Consider the following 12282-nt stretch of genomic DNA (forward strand, 5'->3'; position numbering starts at 1 on the left):
GAGATTTTGGTACATTTGCAACACTAGAGAGATTTTCCATGGCTGTGGTACAAATGTTAAAGTCTGAAATTATATCATATTTCATTGATTCTCTGAGGCACATTTTTTTCATATTTGAACATCTCTGAAATCAAAATAAGTCACAATTGATATCATGCATTAAATGGCGTATGGTCAGTGAGAAATGAGTGAGCATATCTGGATATAAATGGGACAGATGTCTTTGGCAGTGGTTTTTCTTCCTCCTCCTCCCCCTTCCCAGCCCACTCCCATCATAGAAATTAATACACAGAGAAATAAAAAAATTCAACAATGCATAAAGGTTTAAAGTATTTTTTAAAAAACAAATGTTAGCACTTGTAATTTATGTTAAGCCTAAACTAATGGGTTTGTTAATTTGAAATTTTTAAATCAAACTTGTTAAATTGCATGATATAAATTTAGAGAGTTCTTTGAGAAGAAATCCTGAAAACAAGTGAGAACTGTAGTGTCATTTTTCAGATAACTTTTTGCTTGTTTGTGTCAAATAATATTACATGAACATTAGGTTTTGCAAATGAAGCTTTGTTCTTTTTCTTCTTACAGATGGTTCCGACTCGAGAGATAAGCCAAAGCTTTATCGCCTTCAATTAAGTATTACTGAAGTAGGAACAGAAAAATTTGATGACAATTCTATCCAGGTGAACAATCATGTTGCAGCTCTAAACTTCCCTAAAACTTTCTATTTAAAGAAAGTAATTTCGCTGTCTACTCTGGAGCACTTTTCTGTGCTTTAGAATGAGAAGTGTGGAATGCGAATTTGTATACAGGCTCCATCTCTAGAAACTTGAACTGGTTATAACATTCCTCTAAGACTATTTACTTTTTGCTAAAAGATGGTGGTGACAATTTTATAGGTCTGTTTTTAAGATTAAGGGAGGTAACCTATGTGAAAGTAAATATCACTGGGCTTGACACACGTAGTAGTAGGGTTTCAGTATCTTTATTTAAAATATTAGTTGAATATCAATCTCAAGCACCTAAAACAGAGCTGAACGCACTTTTTAATAAGTAAGCAAGATTCGCCACTTCCTAAAGTTGAACTTGGGCAAGAAACCCTTACTCTGTACTTCTGGTTTCTCAATTATAAAAAGATGGGGTTACATTGTTACAGTTTACAGTTCTAATATCTCTTTATTCTCAGTATAGCAATAAAACACATAGGAATTTTCAGCCACTGTGATTAGATTATTTAATATAGGTTTAAGATAACATATGCAAAGTTAAAATATATCAAGTTACTGGAAGCTAAAAACAAAATGTTTAATTATTTTTACACTATTTCGGTAATGTTTGATTACTTTGATGCTCCTGGGGGAAAACCACTTATAAAAAGCACCCAAAAAATACACTTCTTACTAAGATCATATCACAAAAGGAGAGCTCAGTTTTAAAGTTCTGCTTAAATGATATTACTTCAAAAAATTTTTGGCGTTGTTTTTAAGGAGATTTTAGAATACAGGAAAATGTACAGCTCTGCCAGGGAAGGCTCACTGGTGCAGGGTGTTGGTGGTGGGGGGATGTGTGCAGAGGGGTGGACCTGGGGCATGCCTCTGGAGTATGAATGTGTTCCTGTGGCCATGGGGTGTTACCTCAGTGGGTGGAGACCCACTCAGTAACCAACAAAATATTAAGTTCCCATCTTGGGGAGTCCTGCTATGCTCTCTAATAGAGTGGCAAGATTCTCTAAGGTATATAGTCAGTGCCTAATAAGAGAAGATAGACCAGTATGCCAAGCCATTGATAATAATGCTTAATAAGTACTTATGAACCTTATTCTTGTAAAATTAAAACATAGCCCAATAATATCTATTGCCTAAGAGACACCTCCTGAAAACTTCCTTCTTACTGAAATGTGGCCTCTCTCTAAGCCAAACTCAGCATATAAGCTCACTACCTTCCCCCCGGGTGGAACCTGCCTCCTAGGGATGGACCTCCCTGGCACCAAGGGATTATTACCGAGCACCAACTAGTCATGCATTTGGGAAAAGACCATTACCAAAAGGGGAAAATACTAAATACAAAAGAGTTTTTATAGCTAAGAGATTTCAACGTGAATCAGGAGGGCAGTCCAGAGGTTACTTATGTACGTCTCAGGAGGCTCTCACTTAACTGCCACAGTAAACATAATCTCAAACAGGTGCTCCCAAGGGCTCTATAGGCAAAGCATACAACCCCAGGAAATCAGCACCCTGTCAGTGGGCCTTACCAGTGCAAAGTGTAAACCATAATGTAAAACCTATAGATCATGGTTAGTAATATCTGTGCTTCAGTATTGGTTCGTCAGTTGTAACAAATGTACCACAATAATGAAAGATTTTATTAATAGGGGAAAATGTGAGAGGCGGAGGGGGCAGGGTATTTGGGAGACCCCTATATTTTCAATGTAACTTTTCTGTCACCTAAAACTGCTTTAAAAATAGTTTGGGAGCCAGTGTGGCTCGGTGGTTGAGCACCAGCTTCCCACATACAAGGTCCCAGATTTATTTCCTAGCCCCAGTACGTCCAAAAAATAAAAAAGTTTAAAAAAAAGCAATATGATAATTACTTTATGATGAAAGTATTTTTTTTTTCCTTTTATTTTTAGTTGTTTGGCCCAGGAATTCAGCCTCATCACTGTGACCTCACAAATATGGATGGAGTTGTTACTGTTACCCCAAGAAGCATGGATGCTGAGACTTATGTGGAAGGTCAGCGTATCTCAGAAACCACAATGCTGCAGAGTGGAATGAAGGTTCAGTTTGGATCTTCGCATGTATTTAAATTTGTGGACCCCAGCCAGGATCACATTATTGCAAAAAGAACTGTGGATAGAGGCCTTATGGTTAAAGGTCCCAGACATAAACCTGGGTAAATATCATAAATAAACATTAAGAATTATAGAGTATTTTGATTAGTCTGAAACAAAGTAATTTTAATTAGGTATCGATAATTTGGTTTTTAATTTTTTTAAAAGTGGGGTTGTGGTTCTGATTGTTGATTGGGTTGGTTTCTGAGGGAAGAGGAGGACAGAAGGGTCTGTGTCTTAAAATTGGAATTTTTGCTGGTAAAAAAATTTTTTAATTTTGATTTTTAGCTGATAATAAAATAGAATAATTGTTCCTTTGTGAAGAATTATATGATCTTTTATAGTTACCCTATATATCTAGGATTTTTTTATTGAGTTATTTTTTTCCATTAATGATGAAACACATGGTGAACAGTCTTAATTGTTTTCTCTGGTCCTCATGTGATCAAGATTGCAATAAATTATATATGTTCATGGGGAAGATCGTGTTTATTAGCAGAAAATTTAATTGAATATTGTAGAAAACTCCACACATTAGCTTACATTTGTCATACTGTAGAAAAATCTTCTGTCCTTTTCCCTTCTTTCACACTTTTCACACAAACATAAATCCATACAGGCACTCGCTAAAATTGGATTAAGGATTATTGTATGTGTAGCTGCATTCTTTTTGAATATTTATTCTATATTTTCCAGTTTTTAGAACCATTTTAAAAAGCTAACTTTTGGAGTAGGGGGGGATTCAAAATATTTTAGCCCCACCTAGTGACATTCTGAGTACTTGCAGTTGGACCTATATTGAAAAACGAGAATCTTTTTTTACTGATTTCATCTAGTAAGACTTTTTTCAGGGGAAAGACTAAGATTTCCCTTTTGTTAATGTTAATTGAAATGAGATATGTATACACACACACACTTCATTACCCATTTTCCAGAAAAGGATATCAATCTTGGAAAAAGAGCTATAGTTGCTCTTCCCTCAAGTTTTTTTTTTTTTTTAATTTTATTGATACAAATTAATAAAGCATAAATCCATCCAAACTCTATAATCAATGGTATTCTATATAATTGCATGGTTGTGCATTGACCACTTTAATCATTTTTAGAACATTTTAATTATTCCAGTAAGAATAATAAACAAAAACAAAACCTATCCTAACAAAAAAACTCATTACCTCCCAATCGCTCTGCTTCCCCTTCCATACATGACTGCTATTCTGTTTCCTTCTTGCTAGTATATTTGTATTTATATTTTGTCTTATATATGCATTGTCACCCATTTTTGTATTTTACATGAGGTTCCACTGTGTTATACAGTCCCATGTTACATTTTTTAGCTTTCCTTCTAATAATGTACATGTCCTTAGACTTTCCTTTGCAACCATTGTCCTACCCTTACAATAGCTCTGCTAGTCAGAAACACTATGACGTACTCTCACCATCTCCTTTGATTTCCGAAGATTAACAAATAACCTTTTAACCAATTCTGCACAGGTTAACCCTCAACTTTCTGAAAATTCTCTACCCTCATTCTGTCTTCTGGTGACCTATATTCTGATTATTAATTCCATGAGTTTACATAATATATTTAGTTCCTAATAGTGCAGTCTTACAGTATATGTCCTTTTGTATCTGGCTTGCTTCACTCAACATAATGTCCTTCAGGTTCATCCATGTCATATGCTTCCCAACTTTTTTTCTCCTTTCCCCTGCATAACATTCCATTGTATATGTACCACAAATTGTTTATCCATTCATCAGTTGATAGGCACCTGGGTTGTCTCCAACTTTTGGCAGTTGTGAAAACGCCACTTTGAACATTGGTGTGCAGTTGTGTGTGTGTTCATGTCACTGCTCTCAGTTCTCTTAGATATCTACGTAGTAGTGGTATTGCTGGGTCACATGGCAAGTCTATATTCAACTTCCTCAGGAACTGCCAAACAGTCCTTCACAGTGGCTGTATCATTCTACATTCCCTGGAATAAGCATTCTTATCTCTCCACATCCTCTCCAACATTTACAGTTTTCTGGCTTTTTAATAGTGTCCAGTCTAGTAAGTATGAAATTCTATCTCATTGCAGTTTTGATTTGCATTTCTCTAATTGCTAGTGATGTTGAACATTTTTTCATTTGTTTTTTTTTCCATTTGTGTATCTTTGGACAATTATCTTTTCAAGCTTTAGCTCATTTTTTAATCAGGTTGTTTGTATTTTTATTGTTGTGTTGTTTGATCTCCTAATATTTCATGGATATTAAATCCTTATTGAATATGTGATTGCTAAATATTTTCTCCTATTGAGTTGGCTGCCTTTTCACCCTTTTGACAAAGTCTTTGAGATATAAAAGTGTTTAATTTTAAGGAGGTCCCATTTATCTATTTTTTTCTTTTGTTGCTTGTGCTTTGGGTATAATTTTAAGAAACTACCACCTACCACAAGATCTTGAAGATGTTTTTCTACATTTTATGGTTCTGTCTTTTATATTTAGGTCCTTTATACATTTTGAGTTAATTTTTGTATAAGGTATGAGATAAGGGCCTTCTTTCTTTCTTTTAGATATTTTAGTTCTCCCAGCACCATTTGTTGAATAGACCATTCTGGCCCAGCTGGTAGGGCTTGACCACCTCGTCAAAAATAACTTGACTGTAGATATGAGGGTCTCTTTCTGAGTTCTCAGTTTGGTTCCATTGGTCAGTCTGTCTGTCTTTGTGCCAGTACCATGCTGTTTTTACCACTGTAGCTAAGTCATACGCTTTAAAGTCAGGATTTGGGAGTCCTCCAACTTCTTTCTTCATTTTAAAGACATTTTTGGCTATTCAGGGCATCTTACCCTTCCAAATAAATTTGATAATTGGCTTTTCCATATCTGGGGAAAAAAAAAAGGCTGTTGGGATTTTTTGGGGGAGATTGTGTTAAATTCATTGGGGTAGAATTGACACCTTAACGATATTTAAATTTTCCAATCCACGAACATGGACTGTCCTTCGATTTATTTAAGTCTTCTTTGGTTTCTTTTAGCAATGTTTTATAGTTTTCTGAATACAGGTCCTTTATGTCCTCAGTTAAGTTTATTCCTAAATATTTTGTTGTTTCAGTAGCTATTATAAATGAAATTTTCTTCTGATTTCCTCCACAGATGGCTCATCAGTAGTATATAGAAATGCTGCTGATTTTTGCATATTAATCTTGTATGCTTCCAGTTTGCTAAATTCGTCTATTAGTCTAGTAGCTTTGTTGTGGGTTTTTGAGATATAGGATCATATCATCAGTGAATACTGAAAGTTTTACTTCTTCCTTTCCTATTTGAGTACCTTTCATTTCTTTATCTAGCCTACTTGCTTTAGCTAGACCTTCTAGCACAATATTGAATAACAGTGGTGACAGTGGACATCTGTCTTGTTCCTGATCAATGTAAAAACTTTTAAGTCTTTCACTGTTGAGACAATGCTAGCTGTAGAATTTTCATATATGTACTTGGTTTGTTGAGGTCTTCTATTTCTTCTAGGGTCCGTGTAGGTGGTTTGTCTGTGCCCTAGGAATTTGTCCATCTCGTCTGTATTATCTAGATTTTTGGCATACAATTGTTCATAGTATGCTCTTATGATTGCTTTTATTTTGGTGGGATCAATGGTAATTTCTCTGTCTCATTTCCATTTTATTTGTACCTTATTTTTTTGTCAGTCTACCTAAGGGTTTGTTGATTTTGCTAATCTTCTCAAAGAACCAACTTCTGGTTTTGTTGATTTCATCATTTTCTTGTTTTCATTTATTTCTTCTTTGACGTTTGTTATTTCTTTCATTTGACTTGTTTGGGATTTGCTGTTCTTTTCTAGTTCCTCCAGGTTTGCAGTTAGGTTTTCAATTTTAGCTCTTCTGTTTTAATGTAAGCACTGAGGGCTGTAAATTTCCCTATCACCACTGCCTTTTCAGTGTCCAATAGGCTTTGATATGTTGTGTTCTCATTTTCATTCACCTCAAGGTAGTTGTTGAATTTTCTTGCAGTTTCTTCTCTTATCCACAAATAAGAGTGTGTTGTTCAGTGCAGGAGCTGCTGGCAAAATTCACTGAAGAGTAACCCCCTGACTCGCCTTCCCTTTTTCCCTTGTGACGTCTGACAGGGAAGAAGATGTCTGTTCCCTTCGCAGCTGGCTGCAGTGGGCCAGGGGTTTTACCCTGGCTTAATGTCTTGAGGGGGGCGGTGAGCCCTTCCGGACTGCCGCTGGGGTTTGGTAACTCATGTTTATTGCTTTGGGTTCCTTGTCTCTCTGTCTCTCAACTTCCTGGGAGTTGTGTAGCACTGTCCTGGTCTGCTGATCCCCAAAGCAGATCTGTCGGACAGCTTTTGGCTTTCTTTCCATTCCTTTGTGAGAGAGTTGAGCCCTGCCTGTCTACTCTGATGCCATCTTCCTGGAACTCCTCTCTCATGCTGTTTTAAAGCAAACAAAAGTCCACTTTGAGCCTGTGGAATACAAATATAAACTAGTATGTTGATTGTTGTCTTTGTACTGCTTATCGTATTGTTTCATTCATTGACTTAACTTGTGGTTAACCACCCAGATCTTACTCTTTGAGCCAGGTGTGAATATTTAGAGTGTATTCATATTGTTCTTTTGTCAGTTTAATGATATTATAAATTTTACTTTGATTATTCCTGGTAGATTATTATCATGAACTCTTTGCTTCTTTTTGCATTTCTTGTGCATTTTGAATCTTGGTAGATGAAAAGGATGAGAAACAGCTAGACTTATGAAGAATATCTTCTTCTAAAGTGGACACTTCATTGGTTATCACACATGTTCATTTAGGAAAATGGACTATGTCAAGTTAGTGGGCTGTTAAAAACCTGTTTCTCACTTCTCATCTTGTACTTCAGGTTTCAACAAATGGCTGTACCTTCTTTTACTTTCCAAAGGAAATCAAGTGCCTTTACTGTCTACTTTTCAAGAAAGTCTATTTCTTTACAACTTATCCTTCCTTACTGTGGTTGGAAGGACCAAGTTTTTATATTCCTTTCTTAAGGTTATATTTTTCTTTTATCAACCATTTTCCCATTTTCTGTCCCCAGTCATTGCCCTTACCTAGCTCTTTTCTTCAGCGCTCATGCTCAAAAGTTTTCTATTTTAAAGAAATGTTCCTTCAGCTTTTCTTCAGTATCAGACATCTTCATAAAGTGTGCCTGTGTTTTCTTACCTCCCATTTATTCCTAGACTCACTGAAGTTTGGCCAAAGCGATTGTATTAAAGAAATTCTGATGTGTTGCATGTTGTCTTTCACAGTACCTATAGTTAATTGGCTCTTTTATAATTGTCTTTATTTCTCAATTTTCTATTTCATTTATTGCATTGGTTTCCTTAGGGCTGCTGTAACAAATTGTCACGAACTTGGTGACTTAAAACAAAAGAAATTTATGTTCTCATAGTTCTAAAGTCTAGAAGTCTGAAACCAGAGTGTTGGCAGGGCCATCCTGTCTCAGATGGCCCTAGGGGAGGAATCCTTCTTGGCTTCTTCCTAGCTTCTGGTAGTGGCTGGCAATCCTGGGCATTCTGTAGTTTATAGCTGTGCAACTCCAGTGTCTGCCTCCATCTTCACATGCTTTCTCTTTAATGTTTTTCTCTCTCTGTGTCTCTTCTTATAAGGGCACAGTCATATTAGATTAAGGACCCATCTTTCCTCTCCAGCATCTCATCTTAATTAATTACATCTGAAATGACACTGTTTCCAAATAAGGTCACGTTCTGAGGTACTGAGGGTTAGAACTTAAACATACTTTTTGGATACACATTCAAACCATAACATTTATTTTGAAGTTTGTTACTTAGTAATGTTACTGCTAAGCCTTTCCATACCTATTGCTGTGTATTAACACAATTCTGAACATTACCTCTGTCCCACTGTTAGTCATTCCTTCAGTTTTGCTTGGTGATGATTTCTGTGTGTGAGAAACTGAATCTCAATGTTGTTTTGCCATATGGTTTCTATTTTGGAACCCTGGTTTGGTCTCTTCTTAAATATCTCTGGCCAAAAGCGCAGAGATATATGAATATAATTTAAGTTTCAATAACATTCTGAAATTGTTATATCTTTTTCCTGCAAAACTAGTAAAAACTGCTTAAAGGGTTGACTATCATTACTTACATATGAATCCTCATATTAGAGAGGTCATTCCTTTTTTTTTAATAAGAATTACTTTTGTTCTGTGTCAAACTGTTGATTATCCATGTATTCTTAAATGCAGATTTCAGGATCTATGTCTTCAAAGCCTTAGTTATGGTATCTATGGTGTATCCGCAAAGTAGCAAAGTTTGATATTGATATCAGTTTGATTCAGTAATTCAGTCTTTTATTTATTTATCTAGTCTACATTTATTGAGTCCCATTTCATCTGTAATTATTACGCCCTGGATACCAAAAATGAGTAAGGTATGATTTTTGTAACCAAAGATCATAATTTGATGATATCATCAAAGTCATAAATAAAGTAACATATCTAAAATATAGAACACACATGGACCCTTGTTATTCTTGAAAGACATAGCTTTAGGGAAAAAGCAACAAAGAACTCTGTGTGGTGTTATGCAATTTTGTTATTCTAGGATGGCAATTATAAAGGGAATCAAGAAAGCTTTGGTTATATTCATATACTATCCGTAAGAGGAAGTTAGGGACAGGTAAGATATGTATGTATATAGGTAGCTTTCATAAGTGGCAAAGGAGGCAAACTGCTTTCTTATATTGTCTGAGTCAGAATTACCCAAGTGAATGTCCCACTCAAACCAATGAAAACCAGTGAACGTTTTCTATGTTTTTGTGAATATCTTGGTGTAATGTACAGCACAAAATCATGTCCAGAAACTTAATAATTATTCTATACCGAAAGCTTTTATTTCTTTAAAGCTACTAATTTAAGGCAAGATAGTATTTTGCATTACAAGATGATTTTATTTTACTAATGAAGGAGTGGTGGAGGAATTTGTACTTTTTTGAACTTTTGAAGTACTGTTTTGAACTTTTACATAACTTCCTTATTTCATTCTACAGATTGGGCTTAAATAAAAATTTTGAGTTACCATAATTCTTTGAAATAAGACCATATCTTTTTAAAATGCTGCCACAAAAGAGATTTCATTCTTTTTGTTTATTTTGTATAGATGTCCAGGAAATTTAAATTTAATCTTGTATCCATCCTTGTTGGTTTCCAAGTATTTGTAGGACTCTTTTTTCCCTCTAATCAAGCATATATGATAGGCTAGAACTCTTGTGTGACATTTCATCCTTCATTTGAGCTTCAAGAACTGCAGCTTGCTTCAAGATTATTTGACTCTTTAAAATGAGATTTGTTTATATTCCAAGTTAAATTTTCCTAAAGATGGGTTTAGAAGTTTTGGTATGCCCTTTGCAATACTCTAAAAACTGTTTAAATTCTTGTCTGAGTACTAATGTTACCAAAAATGTTTTCATTTCTCTATTTGTAGTCTAAGTAATAATGTATATGTTCTTTAAAAATGATCAAATGGCTTTCAAGCAAGAAGACAGTTTAGTCACTATTCCTTGTTTTTCTGTCTAGTTATCTTAATTTTCTCCGTGTACATAAAGAGAGTGATGGGCAGCCTAGTCTTTCTATACTTTTAGATGTGTTTAATAAAATAAACCTGCTTTGCTTTCTTCTGTTTCCTTTTAATTTCTTTTTACTAAAATATCCTTTTTAAGTAAGACAAAGTTCTTAAAATTATAGTAGAGAGTTTTTATTCTGTGTAAGTTCATGTACTAAAAATGAAGCAATTTCCTAAAGATATTTGAACCCTGGGCTAACTATTCCTTTTGTATTAAGAAAAGACTGTGCGTTGTCATTTGAATGTTATTAATTCTATGTATGTGTTTTTTGTTTCGTTTTGTTTTGTTTTATCCCCTCTCCTCCCCCCCAACAGAATTGTTCAGGAGACAACTTTTGATTTAGAAGGGGATGTTCATAGTGGAGCAGCAATACCAACGAGCAAGGTACTTTGTTATATATTATCTGATAAGATTTTGTTTGTTTAAAGTCTTTGGAAACCATGGATAAATTACTGGTAATATAACATACTTGTAAAACTCTTGTGAAAAACAGACTTCAGGTGATCCCTAAATATGGGTTGTCCTAGTCTGTTGTGTTATCTCTTAATGACTCATAAAAGAAGGTTTACTGGATGATTCCTTTTTCCCCAAGGCCAATAAAATTTTCCTTTCTCTTCTATGCAGAGGTTATATGTTTCCTAGGTTTATACTCAGTGAAGCTAGCCCTTGTAGTCAGATTACTCCTGAAGATAGTATGCTCCTGCTCTTGTTAACCTCGAAACTTAGATAATAGATCCCATCCTCTCCTACCTTCTCAAGCGCTTTGCTTTCACAGTTATCCCTTATCTCATGCATGATCAGTGTTTTTCTTTCCTTGTTTTGGTTATCTTTTGCTGGGCAACCCCCTCTCCAAACAAAAACTTGGTGGGCTAAAACAGCAGTCCTTTTATTAAAATTGTGCAGTCTGGTTTGGGCTCACCTGGGTAGTTATTTTTCTAGTTTTGCTGGTGGTTAGTTGTTTGGCTGCATTACCTTGTGGGTTCATCGGTGACTAGATTATGCTGAGATGGCTGGGCCTCTCTCTCCATATCATCTCATGAGTTCTTTGTGTGGCCTCCACATCATCACTCCATCAGTGTAGCTAGACTTCTTAGTTGACAACAAGTTTCTCACAAGAGTGCAGAAGCTTCCACGTCTCAGGCCCAAAACTGTCAGAGCATCCATTCCTCCACATTCCCTTGGTTAAAGCAAATCCACAGCCTCAGCCCAGATTCAGAGGGGAAAGGGACTGCCCAAGGTGTGGTTCAGGGGAAGCCATCAGTGCGAGAAACGCCTCAGAGCATATTACAATATCTCTGATTTTTAAAAAAACAAAACGAGACTTTACACTTCCAGCTAGGGCCCCTATTTTTCTTACCCTCTTCACAGCATGATTTCTTGTAAAAAAAAGTCTGTGGTTGCTGTCCCTATTTCCTAACTTCGTATTCTTTCCCCAACACTCCCTTTTGTATACCTGGCCCCGTTATAGGGACAGTGCCTGTCCAGGTCATCGGGGATCTTGCCAAATCCATTGTGCACTTTTCTGTTCTTATCTTATTGTCTTAGCTCTTTTTGCCTAGGTCATCACCACCTATTTGATTCATTTTCTTCTTTTAGCTTCTAGGATATCACCCTGATCTTTCTCCAACCTCAATGGTGGCTCTTTGGTCTGATTGGTTGGTACCTCCTCTTCCTGTATGTCTAAAATTTGGAGGGCCAGCTTTTTACATGTAGGCGCCTTTTTAGTTTGTACATGTTCCTTTTGTAATCTTTCTCAGTTACTTAAGTTTTAAATACCATGTTTACATTAATTATTCACAAATGTGTTTCTTTGGCTCTGACCTCCCCCTACTCCAAAGACCTGCT

At 35.7% G+C, this 12282-nt stretch overlaps 1 protein-coding gene across 8 annotated transcripts in view; it reads left to right on the top strand.

Annotated features, from left to right (window-relative positions):
* Window positions 1–12282, top strand: part of AFDN (afadin, adherens junction formation factor) — a 164495-nt gene that overhangs the window by 85766 nt on the left and 66447 nt on the right. For all 8 annotated transcript variants that reach the window (XM_058289748.2, XM_058289763.2, XM_058289754.2 and 5 more), the window contains 3 exons: window positions 586–680; window positions 2627–2889; window positions 10752–10821. In XM_058289748.2, coding sequence (XP_058145731.1) covers window positions 586–680; window positions 2627–2889; window positions 10752–10821 — 428 coding nt within the window. The remainder of the gene's footprint in view (window positions 1–585; window positions 681–2626; window positions 2890–10751; window positions 10822–12282) is intronic.

Source organism: Dasypus novemcinctus, chromosome 28 (genome assembly GCF_030445035.2).
Source record: "Dasypus novemcinctus isolate mDasNov1 chromosome 28, mDasNov1.1.hap2, whole genome shotgun sequence".
Taxonomy (NCBI): domain Eukaryota; kingdom Metazoa; phylum Chordata; class Mammalia; order Cingulata; family Dasypodidae; genus Dasypus; species Dasypus novemcinctus.